The sequence below is a fragment of the Stenella coeruleoalba genome, assembly GCF_951394435.1.
Source record: "Stenella coeruleoalba genome assembly, chromosome: 3".
In the NCBI taxonomy this organism is placed as follows: Eukaryota; Metazoa; Chordata; class Mammalia; order Artiodactyla; family Delphinidae; genus Stenella; species Stenella coeruleoalba.
In genome coordinates this window covers 112,991,512-113,012,090 of record NC_137148.1, presented here as the reverse complement: position 1 = coordinate 113,012,090, position 20,579 = coordinate 112,991,512, and the positions used below count along the sequence as shown (strand labels likewise).

The following is a 20,579-nucleotide window of genomic DNA, read 5'->3' as shown; positions in this document are numbered from 1 at the left end:
GAGATCTGTCTGACTCAGAAGGGCACCCCTCTTGCACCCCATCACGCTGCCAGGGCACTGGCCCCTTACTCCTCTTCACAGTGTCAGAACCTGCCCTGTCTGTGTCTGACAGGCCCTGGGAGGAGCTCTATCTGAGCCTGTGGGGAGGAAGCTAGGAACGGAGGGTGCTTTTGCTATCACGGGGCAGCAACCGGTACAGAACGAAGGATTTGGGCCGGGATCTAAAAATGGCTCAACCGATTTCTTGGGCCCACTGGTGGCCTTCCACGCTGTATTGCTTTCCTCTCAAAGCAACTTCCAAAAGTGCCAAGAATGTGAGGAACCCAGTTCACGCCCTCTTTCTTACCATCCAGGCTGCACCCACAGCCTTCAACTCTCAGAGCCCGTATGCTGTCAGCCTCTCACTATCGAGGTTCTGAGACACTCTGCAGCAATCCCGATAAGATAAAGGCCCCGCCGTTGATACGTGTGTAGTTGTTAAGCTTGTTTCCTTTGTGTCTCTAGTGCATCTGCTTGACTGCTCACCCTTAGCAGGTTGGGTGTTTATTTTAAGCTTGTCATTCCTTCAACTTTTTAGGGCTCTCTGTTACAAGGGGAGGCAGTTCCTGCAAACTCCAGAGGCTCTCTGTGCTTTGCTTTTCTTAGGCTTCCAGGGGTCTGAATTGTCATTTTTCACAAAATTGCTTCCTTTTCACAAAATTGCTTTTGTAATTTTTTCTTTCCAATCTGGGCTCTGTGGACATGAGACCAAACAATGGAACAAAACCATGCTACCAGCAAAATGGCCAAAGTGTGCTTCCTATCAAAGCTACCCTTGACCTGTTCCAAGACATCTGGCATGTCCACCTGTTGGGGTGTGTACAGACTTCATATACTCAGTCTCTGAGGATACATTTCATTCATGGGCAAAGCAGACGAGCTGCATCACAAACGCATCGTAGGATCTAGGCACAGTCTACCACTGAAAAGAGCCCCAACTTTTATGATGCAATCCCTTCCCCAAAGCCCAGTGGGGAGTCCTCTTTTTTGCCTTCTAGATGCCCTTTTCTGTAGAGATTAAAGCCAACAGGATAGACAGCTTGCCAGTGCTGATTTCTTCCATTCTGGGGTCTGATAAACCCCAGTTTAACAGATGACTTGTCCTGTGATCCCTTTTGTCCATTCTCTTCCAAATGTTCCTCAATTTCTCTGTTCCTAGGTGGCAGCATTGCCTTCCTCGGGATGCTACTTTGTTTGCCATGTTCAGCATGTGTATTCTCTTCCTTGTCTCTGTCTTCAGCTGCCCTGGCTGCACAGAGTGGTCCCTTCCATTCCCTCCTCACCAGCAGCAGCCAGAGGCCACCTGGCTCTTGGAGTCTGGGCAGAGCAACTGTGTGCCTCCCTCCCTGGATGTGGGTCTCGGTGTCACAACCATTCTTACCCATCGGGTACCTCAGTATTAGTTATTTTTCCTGAGTAAGATCACTGATTATTCTCATCTCCAGTACTTGCTAAATGCCTCAGGGCAAAGTGGGCCAAGTTGGCACTGACGAGGGCGTGTTAATTTGGGAAAAGTTTATTATCTCCATGAAGTGAAAACTCTGTGGAAGATGGCCAGGAAGGGTCGCAAACTCATCACAAAGGACCATGCTCTTCCTCCACATAGTGAAGTAGGGGAGGCTTTTGATGTCCATCTTTTCTGCAAACAGAGATCCTCTGTAGCATCCATGTTAAGAGAACTTTGGTCATTTTCTAACCATTTCAGACTTGCTGGGGACGAGACTGGCATCTTGCTCCCACAGATCCCAAGTGGTCTAACATGCATATGCCAGAGGGGAGGCTAGGTCATCATCAGAGCATGAAGTCTCTAAGCAACCAACAGGTGGTCACACTGTTCTCGCTTAAGGTACATGTCACTCCTGGGGTGCGGAGGAAGGTTAGAGGGTCCCTGCATGTCTGCTGTGCTCACGCGATTCTGCTTCCACATTAAACCTCTAAAATCCTAATCTGTGGTGAGAGGCTTAAAAGCAAACCCTTGCTGCTCTCCCCTTGGAGCTGCAGATCTGCAGAAACCACAGCTCAGATCAAGCATGCCAGGGTTCAAGAGCAAGCCTCAGGCATTTAGGACAATGACATACCAGTGACCCTCTTCTGCGGGCTAGCAATCCATCCTCTGAAATCTAGCTGAGGCTTCTTCTTGCATAAAAGACCTTGTGCTTTGTAAAGGACAGACTGGTACCCAGAAGTAGTCCAAGCCCCTGTGACCAACAGGAGCCAGTTTCCTGCATCTCATCTCCAAAACCATCGTGCACTTAACCTTTTTCTGAAGCTTGGACGAAGCCCCAGCTTTGGTTTCCATTTTGGTTAAATCCCAGATCTGCCACTTTCTGGCTGTGTGACCCTGGAGAAGTCACCTCGCTCTCTGAGCCTCAGGGACTTCATCTGTAAATGGAGACGACAACCCCCATCTCACCTGGTTTCTGGGAGGATTCCATGAGGTCATTTTGTCAAGGAGGATAACACAACTCCTGGGCTGCAGGAAGTACTCAACAAATTTGTCTTAATAATAAACACATACTATGAAATCTTTTAAAGTCATCAGTTTAATCATGTTGCACTAAAACACAATGTGTGCGTGAAGCCAGGAGGATGACAGCTGCTGCCGTAGCTATGAAAGGATTCTGCTCGGCTCCATCACAGAAAAGGGAGCTCTCCACTTCCATTCTCTGGTTTATAATTTTATGTCATAAATATACAGTCTGTTTAATTGATGGATCCAGAAATGGAAGGACCTCTAATTCTTGACGTTTTCCTTTAAAAAGGCAACAAACTTTAACTAGATCCCTTTGTCTTATGTCGGCCTGAAAGTTTGCAGTAGAATACTTCCAAATTTCTTATTCAGTAAGAATGTCAGATACTTGGGTATCTGGTTTGTTGGGGTTTTTCCCCCATGAGAACTGGTTCAGGACAAAGTTGATTTTGTTTTGTTCTTCCAATTCAAAGTGAAAAGAGCATCGAGTCCCACAAAAGGCACAGATTCTTAAAACTCAGGTGACCTGCCTTATTGACTACGAGACCATCGGGGAGAAATCTAGCGTTGCAGTTTAACCACCAACAGGACAAGACCCAGGCCTCTCAGAGAAGCAGCAGCATGAAGGCAACTCACTAATGAACTGTTCAGCTGAAATTAGAGCACGACACAAACCACAGAGCCAAGCGGACCACCAGCAGGGGCTGAGGAGGGGCAGAAGTGGCCCACATGAGCTGGCTCAGAGCTCGGTGTCCCGGGACACTGAATCATGGAATCACAGGGCTGGAGACGCCTCCTTGGCAAGGCTGTCACCATTAAAGGCCCTGAGGGGACCACCAGTTGGTGATAATGATGAGATCCATCCTCCAGCTCTCTGCATCCCGGCAGCTCACTTCTCTTCTACTTGCAAGAAGCTTTTCCTGAGCCCAGGTAGTCAGAGAGAACTTAGCCACCTGCTTGACCTCACACAGCAAAGCTGGGGACAGAATTCGGGGCCCTTCAACCTAGCAAATGCCACCTCTGTCCCCTCGGTCCTCAGAGTGAGCAGGCCAGTCGGTCACCAGAAGGGACGCCGAGGAGCAGGGAAGCCCCCCCTTCACGGTGCTGCTTGGCTCCTAACAGATTCAGAAGGCTCGGCCACCAGAACATTTTTAAATCCTGCGATATCGCAGGAACCCTGGACCGACCAGCTGGCAAAATCCAAAGTTCACCGCCTGCGGTCTTTCTTACACTTGGCTCTATTCTTGGTGGCTCTTAACTGTGTGTTCCTGCCTCCTTGGCTCATAGAATCTGCATAATAAGTGGGACCTCCAGCGTGACTGACAGTGTGACAGTGTTGGGCATGTGGTGAGACTTCAGGGAAGCGGTATCTTGGCCAACCCTCCCAAGGCTGTATCTGTCTCTGCCTCTGGTAGGAATTTTCCAAAGTACAGTGGACGGGTCCTCCGTGCCTGGTCCTGATTGTGGGCTAAGCGAACCTCCCCTCCTGCCCAGCAGCTTGACGGAGGCGGCTCCACCGGCACTGGCCTGCTAAGGTTTCCTTACTGCCCCGTGATCGCATCAGTTGTTGAAATACAAGAAAGTGTTTCGGAGCTCAGGCCCCGAGAAGAGGGCATGATGGGCTAAGGTCACAGAGGCCAGGGTACAGGCAGGCCTAAGGACCCTCAAGCAGTGCCCGTGGATCTCAGGTGATTCTGTCTCTCTCCGTGGCTGGGCCTTCTGCCACTGAGAGTACCCTGTTTTCACAATCCGGGCTCAGGTGGTATTGAATCCAGAGATACTGGAACCTTCCCCACTAGGCAGGGCACCCCTCGAAAGTGAGGCATCAGACAAGGGAGGACCCCCGTGCTGACAGGCGCCCTGCAGGAGGGAAGGCACTCACACCTACAGCACAGAAGCTGGGCTGGTTTGATCCCTTCCTTATGTTCACATTTCAGAAAATCATGAAACGGCTCATAAAAAGATATGTCCTGAAGGCCCAGGTGGATAGAGAAAATGACGAAGTCAATGAAGGTAAGCGATTGGATCCATCTGCTGCAGGGCGGAAGCCAGACGTGGTCTCACCAGGCTAAAGTCAAGGTGTTGGCGGTGGGGCTACGTCCCTGCCTGGAGGCCCTGGGGAGGCTCGTTGGGCTGGTGGCAGAATTCAGGTCCACGGAGTTGTAGGACTGGGGTCTCTGTCCCCTGGCTGACCATCAGCTGGGGCTGCCCTTAGCTCTGACCTTAAAGCCGCCCCCCAGTCTTGGCGTGTAGCGCCTCCACCTCAGCACCAGCAACAGGGCGTGGAGCCCCGCTCACAACAGCTCTTCTGCCTTGTGCAGTCACGGCTGCCGTGAGTCGGCCTCATGTCCCTGCCGCTCAGGATGGCCCCGAATTCTTCATCCCCTGAGCACACATACAGACAGCAGCAGACTGTACACCTCTTTCAGATTCTGCGGCAGCCCCGGTTCTAGCTAGCTCTGTCCTGTCTCACTTCCTGGCTCTAAGAAGCTACCAACCAGCAGTTTCTCAAAGAATCCCCCACCTCAGAAGCACTTGATAAAAATGCGGATCTAGAGCCCACCGGGACCTAATGCATCGGTGTGGCCTGGGGGTCTGCATCGTGATAAGGATGCCAGGTCATCCTGATGCGCACTGAAGTTTGCAAACTACATTATTTTCCCCGTGTGGGTTATCTTCCAGTCTATTTTAAGCAGTTACTCTTAAACGAAAAGCAAATTACCATACACCAGGTAATTAATCTTCATGAGACACCTGGGACAAGTATTTGCCACCGAGAAAGAGCCTCCCGCAAGAGTGAAGTCATGAAGTCTCTCCCTTGCCAGGGCCCCAGGGGCCTCCGGAAGGAGCCTAGTCATTGAGTGACCCTCTGCTTCATCCTGGGACATCCACAGTGCGGCCTCAAGGGCTGACACTGTCTAGGAGCCGAGCAGCAGCCCACCTACCCACCCCTACTGTTGGGTCTCAGATACAAAACTGCCGGGTGTCATGGCAGCCAGCTCCCCACAGTGTGTAACGTGATTGACAGGAAGGTACCTGATCACAGAAGGTGGGGCTGCCCAGGTTCACGCCACTAGAATCACACCATGAAACTGGGGCCCAAAGAAGCCCCCATGGAAGGAAAATAGGGGATGTATGCCTTTGTCAAAACTGGCCAAACTGTACCTTTAAGACCTCTGCATCTTCTGTGTATAAGGCATACTTAAAAAACACGCATGGCTAATGTGACACTTGAGCCAAGTCCAGTATCTCTCAAACCAGGAGAGAACCTTTCGACTCCCTTTGTGCTTAATAAGAAGATTCCCACAGCCCAGGCCCATGTGGATTTCTAACCACACGGTTCGCTGTGGAAAGAAGCGGAAGACCCTACCTGTGGTCCCTTGCTAGAGAAAGAGGAGAAGGCAGGCCTACCGTGGTGCACCGGTGAGGGATGCTGCTTGCGTGGTGCGGACAGACTCTGCCCCTGTGAGGAGGCCTGGCTCCACAGCCGCAGCCACTGTGCTGAGCTGATCCCCTCAGACACTTGGGAGTTTCTCCTCCCTGAGACGACAGAACAAAACATGGAGCATAATGAGAAAAAAATGTTTCAGTTAACAAGGGTGTTGCCTAGAGTCTTGAAATCTGCTTCTAATGGCTCCAAAACCAGCATTCTAACAACCGTGATAAATCGGTGTTAGCAGGTCACAACCTGATCTTGATTCTCCATCTACCCCAAACCCCTAATGGAGAGCGTGACCAGGAATGGGAGAGGGGTCTTAAGCAGATGAATGAATGGTCCTTTGTCGGTAGAAGCTGAGTGGGATTTAGGTCAAAACAGAGCTCCCGTCCCCTCACCTCCACCCTTGGTGGGCTGGACCAGTAGCCTGACGTTCTGTGGGAAGGATGCACGCCCCAAATGCCTATGGGCTGAGCCCCTTCAGCAGGCTCATCTCACCAAAATCTCATCTGTCCTTGCAGGCGAACTGAAGGAAATCAAGCAAGATATCTCCAGCCTGCGCTATGAGCTTCTTGAAGAGAAATCTCAAGCCACCGGCGAGCTGGCAGACCTCATCCAACAGCTCAGCGAGAAGTTTGGAAAGAACTTAAACAAAGACCACCTGAGGGCGAACAAGGGCAAAGACATTTAACAGCCTGCATCGGCACCTGTGACTTCTACCAGCATTCCAAGGCCAGGCGGGAAGCCCTGGCCACCAGCCCTGGTTGGGAGGGCCCTGGGCCACTCCTCTAGGACTCTAAGGGGACCAACTGGCTCTGTCCTGATCAGCCTTGCTGACATCCGCAGCCCAGTGGCCTGCCTGGACCCAGAACTGTTGTGAATCTAGGCTGTTGGGTGAGAAACTAGACCACAGGAGGAGGGGAGGAAGTGCCCCCCCCATGCATGTGACACCTTCAGGCCAGTCACAGTGACATATGTCCCTGTGGCCAGCGCAGGAAAAGGCCATCTCGGATGCACACTCGTGCCCTCCCACTGCACACGGACCGCAGCGCTGTCTGCATCCAGGAAGCCATCCTGGATGGCTCATGGCTCGTGAGGCCATCATGCCTCATCCCATGCAGCCCTGCTCACTCCCTCCCCGCCACCCACATACATCCAAAGGAACTGGGAGGTGACCTGTGATCTATTCTTAAGTGCCAGATGAGAACACAGATAGCCTAATAGCAAAATCGCTCTATTTGTTTATATAAAAAAAAGGTTTAAAAATCCTAAATCAAAAATTGTACTGTAGGTAGCACTGTTCAGAGAACAACGACAAAATCCAAATGATGTATTTTTACCTTTATTAAAATTATCTTGTATTTACTATTTTTACCTGAAATGGAAAGAAATAAAATTACCTCATAATAGCCTGGGAAGCCTCTGTGGATGCGCTGCCCTCCTGTTGTCCTGCGTCCTCTCTGGAGGTGGCCTTGGGCATCTGCTGCTCTGGGAGGAGAATGAGCAAGTGGGAGGGGGCAGGTACCACCCATGGGAGTCACGCAGCCAGGACCCCCACCTCCAAGCGTCTCCTCCTGTCTCCAGACCTAGTGACCCCAACCTCCCCAAGGTCAAGAAGGAGGCAAAGGAAATGGTGAGGGAAGCGGAACGTTTTCTCTCATCCCACCTCTCCCGCTCTCCCCTTGAGTGGCAGGGGAAGGGGAGCCTGATGAAAGGAGCCTAAAATCTTTCCGGCGGGGCCTAGGTGTGAGTAGGGAGAGCAGCCACAAGAGGGCGCCCCAGTCCCGAGCAACGCCCATTCTGAGCGCGCTAGAGGAGATGCCACTGGGCCCCAAGGGTCACTTACTAGTAACACCAGCTGGATGTGCTGAGTGAGCACTTGCTGTGTACCAGGCACTGTGCTGAGGGCTCTGCATGCATCAGTCCACTGAACCCTCACAGCAACCCTACGAGGAGGAAGAGGATCAGGTCACAAATTCAGATGCCTTGCAGACAACCTGGATGGGCCAAACAGGTATGTGCGTGTACACGTGCATATATGAGTGTTTTCTATATGCATATGTAGGAGACTTGTGTTTTGTGATACGCAGTATATCTTCAGAGATAAAACTGTTTGCTTAACTCTGCTCTAAGAAAAGTGCAGATCAACTGGGGTGATAAACAGAACTGAATTGGTCCCAGCATTGAGGTGGCGGGAAGAGGCCATGACAACCCAGACAGCCATGCCCTACCTAAAGCAGGCACAGACACCAAGCCCAGCTAATTGTTGCCATAAGGAATGCAGGCCCAGTGTTGCCAAATCTTCCCCATTTCTAGGGGGAAAAAAGCCCACATTTGTTGGGCCTTGGCAGCCAAGATGGGTGACTGGAGAAGTGGCCCTGAAATGGGACTCCAACCCAGGCCTTCCTGGCACCAGTACCCAGTGCTCAGCAAGAAGGTAGCAGAGGCGTCCGACAGGGATCGGGGGCACATGTATGTGCAGGGGGCCTTACAGATGTAAACTCTGGTCCAGGAGTTTTTCACCTGGGGTCTATGTGCAGGTCCATGGATGGATTTCAAAGAACCTGCGAATCCTGAAGTGCCCATCAAATTGTGAGCTTGTCTTTGTGAGGATGCGTTGTTATGGAGAGAATACCTGCAGCTTTTCTCAAAGGCTCATCCATGCTCCACCACCACCACCCCCAAAAGCCTGCAGATGATGACTGAATCCCTTCAGCATAATCTCCCGGGTCCCTTGCTAAGTATCGGGGATGAGACACATATGTGTCCAGTGGGGGATAAATCAACTACTCTTCCCACAGAGCACACCAGCCTCCCTAACCAGGGGACAAATGACCAACACTTGTGGAAGATTTCCTTTCAGATCCCTCACTTATCACCATCAGAATGCTAATAAACATTTCTAAGATGCATTATTCAATTTCCCTATCTGCCTTTTCCACCAGAGGCAGCTGGCAACCCTATTTTTCAAGTCCTGGGGTGATCTTTTCCTATCAAACCCAAGTCTCCAATTTGCCCCTTAAGGAGATAAAGGAAAACAAGTCCCACTAAGTAACTGCAAACTGGGAACGAAAACTAGCAGAGCCCGTTAGGCCCTGGCTGCCACATCTGGGGGGGTGACGGTAGTCCAGGAACGGATTCATGGCTGCCAGAGGGAGGTGGAGGCGGGGAGGGACGTCTCTTTCATGGAAAGCTGCTGGAGAGGCCTTGGGACTGAGGGTTGGCAGAGCTGGCAGCCTGGAACCGGAGGCAGGGGCTTAGTGGTTTTCCAGGCACTGACAACCTCCCTTACTTTCCCCCATTTCCTTGGCTCCTGTGGAATTAGCCAGGCAGGAGAAGCCGTTCTTGGAGAGACGAAACAGGAGACAGAGGAACGGAGTCTGGGAAAGGCACAAGTACAGAGAGGGGGAGGAGAAAGGGCCCAGGCCCCCCCAGACTCACACTTCCCAAAGCACCCGATCCGTCCCCTCGCAGCCTTCTACACAACAGTCATTATTTAGTCTGTAACTTTAGCGTATGCTTGTAACCTGTCTCCCAGTGCTGTGGGGCTCCGGAGAGGCGGCCCCGTCCAGGTTTCTGGGTAACCAGGGGTTAAGCGTCAAGGTCTCCAGCGACTTGTCACCTTCCGATGGTTCCTAGTAGGACCTGACAGATCCTAGTAACACTTCCTGGGCAAAAACCCCCAATTAGTACCCAGAGCTATTTCTGAAGCAGGAGAGCTCACACACTTGAGAAAGCACAGCCGGCCTCCTCTGCCCATCACAGAGCACCTCCCTCCGTCCCAAGGAGGCCCAGGAGACAAAACACTGGCCAAAGCAGCCCAGGCCGAAGGAGATTCCCTAACCTGGGTGCGACTCTGCAAATGTTCCTCCCAGCGACTGCAGGCCTGGGAAGCCCGGGACAGACACCTCCAGGTCTGCTTGCCTCAGGGAGACTGAGACACCTTGTCCCACTCAGGAGCTCAGCCTCCGTTGTCTGGTTAAAAATAAGCAGCCTCACGGCCTGTCACTCCTGAAAGCATTCATTAATGCTTCTGTAAAGGGTAGAGCCTGAGGCTCTGGGGGGCTGACAGGAATTAGGAGTTTTGATCCCGCGGTGGCAGGCAGGCCACGCCCCATTCTATGTTTATCCCCTCCCTTCCTCTTATCCCTTGAAGGGTGATCTACTATCGAGAAGGGACTCCAGGAGAAGCACGCGGACCTCAAGCAACCCAGGCTGGTTAACCAGGCAGCAAACCCCCTTCCGCCCTCTCTGCAGACACAGCAAGCTTCCGAGGGTCCCCAGCCTCGAAGCAGAGGCCGCCTGGCTGGCTCTTCCTAGGTAAAGGAGCCGGGTTTCTCCCTCTGCTTTCCCACCACGGTCAAGCCACAGGGATGTCCCAGGCCCTTTACCTCCGCAGGGAAAAAAGAAAGGTGTCTAGGTCTTAGGTTCCCAAAGGCCTGAGTCTTTAAAGAAGAGAGAGGATTGAGGAAAGAATCAAAACGTTTGAGAGAAGCGGTGTTTGAGGAGCTAGGGCTCTCCCCTACCCAGCCCTGCTTCCCTCAGAGGGGGCAGGAGAGGGATGGAGGGGAGGGCCTGAGAGCTGAGAGGCCAAGGCAGCCCGGCCCTGCCTGTGGAGGAACAGTGCTCAGGGCCATAGAGTTGGGACCACAGCTGGAAGGCCAGGTCCTCACCCAGCCGCCCTCCGTAGGCATCCAGGGAGGCAGGAGCAGGAGGGGGAAGGATGGGGCTCCCCGGAGCAAGCGGGACAGGCGTGGAGGGCACTCTCATTACAGTACGATTAAAAAGTGCGGATTCCACGTCCTCAGAGTGTCTGCATCAGGAATAACTGGGCCCAACGAGCTCATCAGCTGTGCCCACTGACAGACGAGGCCGTGGGTCCCGTGGCACTGACCCCACACGCTCCCAGGCCAGCGGCCTGCCGTCCCAGCAGTGCGCTGGGGAAGCAGAAGGCCAGGGAAGGCCTCGTATATGCAAATAAAAGCATGCCAGGACCCGTTCAGGTGTCTGAGCGCAGACTCAACACTCACAGGGTAGATAGCACTGCTAACTGTGCCGCTTCCACCCAACCACCTCCAGGGCCCTGTGTGCCCGTGGATAAAGCAGAGGAAGGCAGGGCAGGCAGGAGTGGAGTGGGGGAGGGCACGGGCGTGCAGGCTTTGTAGTGGCTGTGACCCCTCTTTGGCTGGAAACAGATCTCACCCCAACCGCAACACAACCTACCAGAGTACCCCATGCCCCTGAAACCAACACAGCCCCAAGCCGGGTGATCACATGCCTGCCCTGAGATATCTATGCGCACACTGAGAAAGAAAGATCTTTTTTTCCAGTAGGGTTGCTGCACAGGGGAATGTGAATCTGGGACACCAGTAGACCCCTCCCTGCCACACAGACAGGCTGTCTGCAAATGAGGTCACAGATGAGCAATTAAGGAGAGGGAAGAAGTAAAGGTTGGAGGGGAGTGGGCAGAGGAGAAAAAAAGAGGGAGAGGGAAGAGAGGAAAGGTGGAGAGGGGAGGTGTGCCACATTCTCACCCTTGATACCCTTCTTCCTGAAGCTCTTCCTACATCTGAGGAACTGTTCCAGAAGCCTTCTCAGCTTTGCTGCCAGATAAAGTCTCATGTTTGTTGATGCTAGTTTCTACTGGGTTTCTGGATGTCATTTACATCCTCAGAATCCTGATGAACACAGAAATGACTCCAGGACTTATTTGCCCCATCCTCCCCCTGGGGCTGTTTTGCATTTCTGTAGTTAGAGGAGCAAGGGCCAGAAACTGTCAGGGTTATTCTTCTTGAGACTCTAAAGAAGTGGTGGGTGATGGTATCAGTCTGGTTAAACTGTTCGAGAGTGAATCCACAAGACGCTGGACATACTGGCTGCTCTGGGGCCCAGGTGATGGGTGCAGCTCAGGACCGGGAGAGGATCCAGAACTGGCACCCTGGGCACTTCTGTGATGGACAGTGGCCCCAGTGAGGCACATCTCAACAGCTTTGCCGGCAGTTAGTAGTGGGGAGACCAAGGGGGGCCAAAGCAGAAAGCGGGACGAGGCAGCGGGCATAGTGACTACAGTTATCACCCTTGTTTGGGGGGCTAACCACTCAGAAACCCCCAAAATAACCAGCAAAGAGTTTGAGGATAACCAGTTTCTGGCTGATGAGGTTCCTGCTCTAAGGAGGAAATGTAGCCTTACTTGCAGGTGCAGGCTGGTGAAGTGGACTATTCAGGTTACATAAGTAACAATACAACTCAATACTGGATTTGGGGGACTTGTGCTGCTATCGGTGAGCTTAGGTCGTTGAGAGTAGCATGAATCCCAGCAGCTGTACCAGTGACTCATAGGGTTTTCAGACTGGTGGTGCTGGGGGAGCAGTGACCACCCCAGACCGGAGCTGGGCCAGTCTCCTCGAGGGAGGAAGCAATTCCTGATCACTTCAAGGGTACAACAGAACAGAGCCCCAGGGTTTCACTCTCAGCTCCAATCAATCACAAGACAGACATCCCCGCAAACCACAGCCTCGGGTGGCTCCCCAGCCTGCAGAACTAAATTAGAAGCCCCCAAGGCCTGTGGAGCCCGGCTGAAGGTGAATGTTCTGAGAGCCTAGCTGCTTTTTCAGACATGTCTTCACGTAAAGATGCTCACAGCATCATCACTGTCTGTCACAAGAAGCATGAACAGAATGTGTATTCTGAGCCTCAGCAAAGGCCATGGGGCTGGGGGGCCAGAGTGTCTCATGATGTTCCCCTCCAAAGACACATGGACGTGGTTCCTGCGCCCTGGGACTTCCGAGCCTCCAGGTGAATGGCAGCGACTCAGAGGTGAGTGATTCCCATTGTGCTGAGGCTGCAGCGAGAGGCTGGTACAGATCAGTATTCTAGTCACTCTGGACACATCCTCAATTTTTCTCCCAAAGGGTAGAAATACCATTTTGCTGATTCTTAAAGACCCTCCAGTCTGTCCTCTCCCTGCATACATACATATGACATGAAAGATTCAGCCTGAGGTGAAACAGAAGGGACCTCTTCCAGAAAACGGAGCCGAAGGTTTGAGACAAAAGCCCAGATGTGTGAGGAAACCAAGGGAACTGTCACTCCCCACACAGCCCAGGTGCACATCTACCCACAGGGCCCCGGGCCAGGTGCCCGCAGCTCTGAAGAGACCCGAGGCCACGCCAAGACCCCGCTGGTCATCCCCGGTGCCCACCACTTGGTCAGAGACATGAGGAGAGGGGTTTGGAGGTGAGAATGAGCTCTGGCTCCCAGCACTCTCCAGCCAGAGGAGGCAGGGCCCCCCACACGCTGTCACACGGGTCCCCTGGCGGCAGAGACCTGAGGCAACCCAAGCAAACGTGAAGAGTGACAAGGTCTGTGGCACCATCTTCATGGAGCCTGTGCAGGGGCTCCCACAGGCCTCTGCGGAGGCCACCCCCTGAAAGAGAAGACCAGAACTGACATGCAAGAGGCAGCATGCGTGTGCAGCTGTGCTACTGCAGAAAGTAACAGAGAAACTGCTTACCTGTCAGGCCTCTGAGTCTCCTCTGTACAGGCTGTGGTCGCCCAGGGACAGAAGCCACCGTTGGCACAGAGCATAGGAGCGGGGGGTCTCTGGAACTTCCCCAAGTCACACCCCAGGCCTCCAAGCCCAGCAACACTGGTGCCAGTGGAAAGAGAGCAGGTAAACACAAGCCTGGCTGCTGCCCTCTTCTATGATGTACGGGGGTGACTTCCCAAGAAAGAAAGTGAGGTTGTGGGGAATTAGCACATCAGGGGCCCCCAGGACGCATGCCTCTGCGGCCGCCTGCCTTTGCTTCTTCTCCTCCCACGTGGACGCTAGGCTTGGTCCTGTGACTCGGGGGGTCCGGCTGAGCACCAGCAGCGGCTCCGTAAGCAGGGGCTCGTCCTCGTGGTAGGCGGCTGCTACGTCGTGGAGGAGCTCGGCTGCACAACTCACTGTGCAGACGCCGTGTGGAGAGAAACCTGGGAGGGTGAGAAGCCTCTGGTCCTTTCCAGTGGAGCCAAGCTCCCAACTGAGAGCAGGCTCGGCAGCGGGTCAGCCGCGGGGAGCAGAACCGCCCAGCTGAAGCCTGTCAACCACGGAATCACGGGAAACAATAGAGTGTTGTTTTAAGACTAAGTTTGGAGGTGGCGTCTCACCCAAGCGGTAGATAACTCAAACAAAGGAACCAAAGCATGGTCCCCCCACCAGAGGAGAGGAATCTTACCCATTCACCCCAAGAGAATGACTTACTCCTGGGGCCTCAATCAACAGCCCAAGAACACAAGTCAGCAAGTGTTAATGAAGCCACAGTGTGGGCTCCCATCTACCCAGGTCAGCTTTGCTCCACCTGGGAAGAAATCCTGTTTCTGTCCACCAACAGAAACCAACAACACCGCTCTGGCCATCTTGTGGAAGGAGGCAGGCTTTGCTGAACAAGCTGAATGCAGCCAGTCAGCAAAGCCAAGCCCTCGGCTGGGAGTGGTTAAGTAGATTTGTGAGATTTTTAATAAGCGTGGTGGACAGTACAGAGGCGATGTCACAAGACAGTCAGTGAATCGTTGCCTAGCGGGCACAGATAACCTTCCCTTCGATTCCCAGCCTTACAGCTCTCAGAGCACTTTCACATCCCTTACCTCACTTAATTCAAACAACAACCCAGCCAGGTGGGCAGGGCAGGATTTGTTATCCTCTTTGCATAGAAAAGAGCTTATGCGATGCAACGGTCCCATTGAGTGGAAGTTCAACCCCCGGGGCCCCTGAGCCTGGTGAACGGGACTGGGTGCAGGGTGGGTGCCCATGAACACAGATGAATGGGAGGGGTGCCCTTCGGCTGGACAACATGTGTAGAAGCCCTGTCCTGGGAGGCAGCCTGGGGCAGGAGGGACAAGTCTTTCAGGGCATTTCTCAGTGCAGTCCTAGGACTCCCTGCCTCAGAATCCCTGGGGACACTTGCTGATACTGTAGATTGCCAGACAGGGAGTGAGCCTAGGAATCTATATTTTAAGATGCTCCTGAGGGTCGACTGTATTTGGACACCATTGCTACAGAAGCCCCGTTGCCAAACAGTATAGTTATCAAGTTGCTTGACTGATGGGCACTCGTGGTCTAGCGCTCTTGCTAGCTCTCTTGTCTTCACCAAGGTGAAGTTTTAGAAGGATGTGTAACATTTGGACATGTAGAAAAGATGGGGCATAAAGAATTGGAGGCACTAAGAAAAAAAGTAGGGATGGGCAGTTCAACCCCACTCTATCCTATGTTGCATAACCATTATCAAACAGCATCATTATGAAGTGAAAACACAGTAAAGGGACTGGAAACACTAACAGGGGCTGGGTAATAACATTCTCCAGGGATGGCCTTGTTTGGATTTGGTGTCCTGTTTCTTGGAGGTGAGGAAATGTCATGCCTGCACGGGGGCACAGGCAGAGAGATGCCTCTGTCCTGCGACCTTAGGGCTCACCTGGAGTCAGAGAGCAGATCCCTGAGCAGACAACCTGCCCCAGTGAGGACAGCAAGCTTCCTGGATGTCCTGGGAGGGACCCCTCATCCCTCCATCTCCTCCATCCCCATGCAGGCGGGTTCTGCCAACAGAAATGGCAGGGAGAACGCTCCAAGCTCCCACCAGGCTGAGCAAGTTGGTTGGGGGGCGGGGGGAGGTCCACTTCTCTTCCCACCACAACTAATTGGGGGAGGGAGGGAGAGCGGGGAAAGACACACGGCTGAGATCCGTTTTTTATTTTTATCACCCTTTCCGACTCTTTGTGATAGAATCTGAGCCACTTCTGTTGTGTATCAGGAAGAAATGTGCTGCTTAAGTGTGTTTGTAATTAGACCCAGGTAATTCGGTCTTTAATAATCAGCACGTTTCTCCCTCCAGCTCACTAAGCCCTGCTCCGGCCACCGCTCTATTTTCATCCCGGCCCCCCTCCCAGGCAGGGATGCCTTAAAGGGGCCCACTGGCTTAGCATCTTCTCCCTTTCTCTCCAAATGGCCTGACTGGCCCACATGGGCCTTCTCGAGCAAGGGCTCTAAGGGGCCCGAGCAGCAGATTCTGGGAAAGGGTGTCATTTGGGAGTCTGGACAGTGGAAAGGCCCAGCCCACTCACCCTCTGGCTCAGCAGAGCCCAGCCTAGACCCTCCTACCTGGGGGGGAGGAGAGACAATCTCCCCAACGCCAAAAATGATAAGAGTATCTCTTCCACCCTGGCTGTCCTCTCAAGCGGGTGCAGAGAGGACAGGAAAGTGTCCTTGGTGACGGTGTTGTCGGTGTCATCATGACTCCAGGACTCCTGACTAGGGCCGCTACCTTCCTGGGCTCCAGCCCCACCTTCAGCCAGTGCCTGCCAGGTTGGGGCAGGGAGGAGGCTCAGAGGGGCTGAAGGAAGCGTGACGGATGAGGCACTTAAGGAACGAGGACCCCAGAGAGGGGAGAGAGATAAAAAAGCAAATTACAGTTTTTAAAACATTATTATTCTCATTTAAATAAGCAAACATGGTCACTGGAAAAATTTTCAAAAACCTCAGCACTCAAAAAGGAGAAAAAGAAAATTGCCCTTAATCCTACCATGCAGAGATCATTATTAGGAGGTATTTACTTATGGTTTTCTTTGCATATTATATCAGTCTTAATCCACAACCTCAAGTGGGTAAGAAATGTCCCGCTACTTTTCCATGAGTCGATTTCTGCAAGGATCCTGCCCCTGAAGTGGTAGAAATCTCAGTTCCGAGTCCCCACACCTACTTTCCTGGCCCTGAGCTAAATTCTGCGGACTGAAGGTGGGTGGTCCTCCCTGCACCGGTGTCCACCACCGCTGTTCTCTCTGCTTCTGAAAGGTCAGCCCTGCAAGCCCCTGCCACACAGACCCTCATTCCCATCCCAAAGACGTCCTCAGGCACGTCCTGCCACTCTCATGGCCTCCTTGGAGCACTGGCACAGAAGCCCTCCTCTGTCTCCCAACCGCTGTAGAGCCGGAGGAAGCTAGCTGTGCCCCCTCCCCTGGCACTTCCACATATGCTAAGCTGAGCTTGCAGGAGTTATTCTGCCACCTCGCACCCGGTGGGGCTGGGGGAGCCATCCACACTCTGGGGCTTCTGCCTCCCTAGGACTCTACCCAAGAAAGCTATCTATTATCTCCCTCCGCACCCTGTTCCCCAAAACCCTCTGCGTTTCTGTTCTCTGTTCCAAGGCAGAGAGCCCCTGTGCTCCCTTCTCAGGGACCCACCAGCATCTAAGGTCGCCTCGTCTTCCCACCAGCTCTCTTCTCCTCACCTCCCTCCCGGCCCTGCCCCCAAATCAGGGAGATCTCTTCTAAGGGCTACCACATAAGGTTAAGCAGTGTGTGCACTGCACAGATGTGGCCTGCTGTGGGGTAGGGCACAACCAGAGGCTAAAATCTGCCCTTGCCCTGGCAAGCAGAAAGGCACCTTCTCACAATTCACCCACAGGTGCCATATGTGCCAGCCACGGCCCTGCCCTCACTCATCATGTCTTGTTCCAAACTTTATACCAAGGCCTAGACTTTTGGTACTCAAAAACCAGTAATTTGACTCCTTTGTTAAATCTGTCATCCCTTCCCTGAGGCAGTTAATGTTGGGCAGTCTGACTGCCGTCTGCCTGCAAGCAAGGATCACAGGTGTCAGGGCACGCAGGAGGACGCCTTGGTCAGTGCTTGAGGACATATCTCTCACACACACACACACACACACACACACACACACACACACACACACACACACAAACACGCATGTGCACTCCCAGCTCCAAATGCTAGATTCAAATCTTCAGGGTTGAGACAGAACCTGCATTTTAAAAGCTCCCAGGTGATTGTGAAGGGGTTTGGGGAGAACGGGTACCATAAGGGGACACAGACCCAGTCCCTGGAGAACACTACCCCACGGCTCAGCAACCCTTGTGGGGCAGTGCAGGACACTCCCTTACTTGCCCGGGCCGGTGAACTCAGGACCCCACCGGGCTGGATGGGGGACTGTCATTTCTCAAATGCCCTTAACACCCCCATGCATCTTCCTGTTTTCCCTCTTTGGTTGCAGTTGAGATGTTGAGAAAATCCACTCAACACTGTATCTGGGGGAGTGTCATTTTAAAGGCTTTCTCAAAGAAGGACCAGATGATTCCCAGTCATCCAGCCCACTTCTCCCATCCAGCAGAGACAGCCTGCAGGCAGCCTCCTTAGGGAGTGGTGGGAAAAGCCCCTTCCCCAGCAGTACTGAGGTGCAGGGACCACGCATGACTCTCCAGAAGAAACCTTCTCAGATGGAGGCCCCCTAACTTCTGACCTGGGAGCCTGAGCCCCAGGGGAGGAACAGGCCAAACTTCTTGTGCCTCAGCATCAAATGGCAATGCTAATGTAGTTTCTAATTTAGGTTTGAAAATGCCACTTAAAGGACAGCTTCAGTTCTCTCACTTAAAACTTTTTTTTAAATAATCACATTTCCTCATGAATCAGGCCATGGGCATATTTGTCCCTCCCTCCCTGTGAAGAACTGACAGAGCAAAAAGGACATTCTCTCAGGTTTCTTCATGTGAATCAGCACATTCTTTTACACCAATGTGCTGCTTCTTCAGTCAGGGGGTCTTTCTCCGGCCTGTCCCCACATCCATGGTCCCATCTGCTCATAGCCTCTGACCAGGATCCGGACCCTGTCACTCCCCGTGCTACATAACCAGCCAGGCTGAAAGGGGGAGCACAATGCGAGCCCACGTGCTGGCGTCTGGACATTCCAACCTGTCTCAATGTCCTGTCAAACCCCTAGCAGAGGATGGAAGACTGAAACTAAATTGTTACTGCTTGCCTGCAGGGTTTGCTCCAGGATGACGTTCATTGTCTCCTTTACCCTTGTTTATATTTTCTCAGTAATGACCAAATACTACTTTTACAACCAGAATAAAAATCAAGGGGAATGAGTTTCATTTTAGAAAGGTCAGTGGGAGCCACTGTAGGTCACTGACTCGGACAGTGACCTAAGGATAACAGGTTCCCTCTGGCAGAGGAACGTGTTCAGGATGGATCCAGCTGGGTTTACGGTGAGGCAATGAAGCTTAAGCTTCAGCTCCCCCCCCGCCCCAGTTCACATTGACCTGTCATGTGTTTATAAAATTTGCAAAAGCAACAGCTAAGACTATTGTTTTCCACTACAAATTCCCCCATCACACTTTTCCTCAGGTTGGGTGGCACTGAAGGAAACGTGGAAACTCGGGCAATCCAGCTGAGAGGAGGCCAAGTTGGAGATACCTTTCCTCCAAGTGTTAGTGCATGTAACTAAGTGGTTTCCGGTTACTTTAGAGGTAAGGTACCGCCAGCCCTCCACTGGGGATCCCAGGAGAACTCCCACCACTTCAGCTCACAGGTGTCAGGACACGAAGGCGCAGGGTCAGAGGGGGGACCGGATATGGAGTTGTCACCAAGCACCGGGTACCGAGGAATGTGATGATGGAAGGGAACTGTGGTTTGAGTCGTATGGCCCCAGAAGCCAGTCTGGATTGTTTTCCTGGACGTTGGATCTTGGTCAGCTTTTTCGTTTATTTTGATTCTTTCTCATTCTAAATAATTATTTACTTTAAAACCTAATTTGGGGGCTTGCCTGGTGGCGCAGTGGTTGAGAGTCCGCCTGCCGATGCAGGGGACACGGGTTCGTGCCCCGGTCCGGGAAGATCCCACATGCCGCAGAGCGGCTGGGCCCATGAGCCATGGCCGCTGAGCCTGCGCGTCCGGAGCCTGTGCTCCGCAACGGGAGAGGCCACAACAGTGAGAGGCCCGCGTACCGCAAAAAAAAACAAAAAAAAAACAAAAAAACCTAATATTGTGCTGTTGTTCTCAGAGAGGGCCCCTGAGATGCAGGAGCTGCAGGCTCCACAAAACCTGCATCTGCCCCTAAGGATGGACCACAGAGCACAGGGCAGGGCAGCGGGCTCAGCACCTGGGCCGTAGGAGCCCCCGCGGCAATGCCGACGGCAATGAGAGGACACACGTGAACTTTATACCACTGACCACAAAAACAAAGCACTGGCTTTGAGGGCGTCTGGCTGGGACCCAGGGCTCTGACCTTAGCCCAGACTCAGAACCCAAGGGTGCAACTCTCACCCTTGGAAGACTCTGAATCTGAGGTACCCAGTCAAAGCCATCAGTAAATAGCTGGAGACTGTCGGGGGGCGAGGCCAGAGAGGAAAGGTTACCAGGGGCTAGGGGCGAGGAGGGGGGCTTCTGAGGAGAGGTGAGTCTGGCTAGGATTTCAACCCCTGGCAGCTGTCCCTTCCTTCAGGCCTCAAGAGCCCCATGTGAAAGGTCACCAGTCCCAGCAGGGGACAGATGATGCTACTCTTGACCACGCTCTGAGCCCAACTCCGCAAAGCTGCATACATCCTGCCTGACGGGGCTCTTCTGACAGGCCGCCCACTAGCCTGCATGAGACATTTTTAGCTTGTGGTGCTTCCTACCAAGTCCTTCCTACCCCTCTCCTCTTAGAGGTGTCAGACCCGCACTGTTACCTGGAGGCTCTCCCAGTGTACTCCAGCTCCCACACCTTTTATCCTCAACAGGCATTTCTACCAGTAAATCTCTTGCATGTGCTTCTCAGAGGATCCAGACTGACACAGGACCAAACTGGATTTTTCCTCTTGCCAT

The 20,579-nt window shown here is 52.9% G+C and overlaps 1 protein-coding gene across 1 annotated transcript in view; it reads left to right on the top strand.

The window, feature by feature from the left end:
• TRPC7 (transient receptor potential cation channel subfamily C member 7) overlaps positions 1-6,636 on the top strand; it is a gene marked incomplete at its 3' end in the record, with an annotated part of 123,192 nt that extends 116,556 nt beyond the window's left edge. Inside the window, exons 10-11 of the mRNA XM_079916652.1 lie at positions 4,447-4,522; positions 6,467-6,636. Of these exons, the coding sequence (XP_079772778.1) occupies positions 4,447-4,522; positions 6,467-6,636 (246 nt within the window). The remainder of the gene's footprint in view (positions 1-4,446; positions 4,523-6,466) is intronic.
• Positions 6,637-20,579: the final 13,943 nt, after the last annotated feature.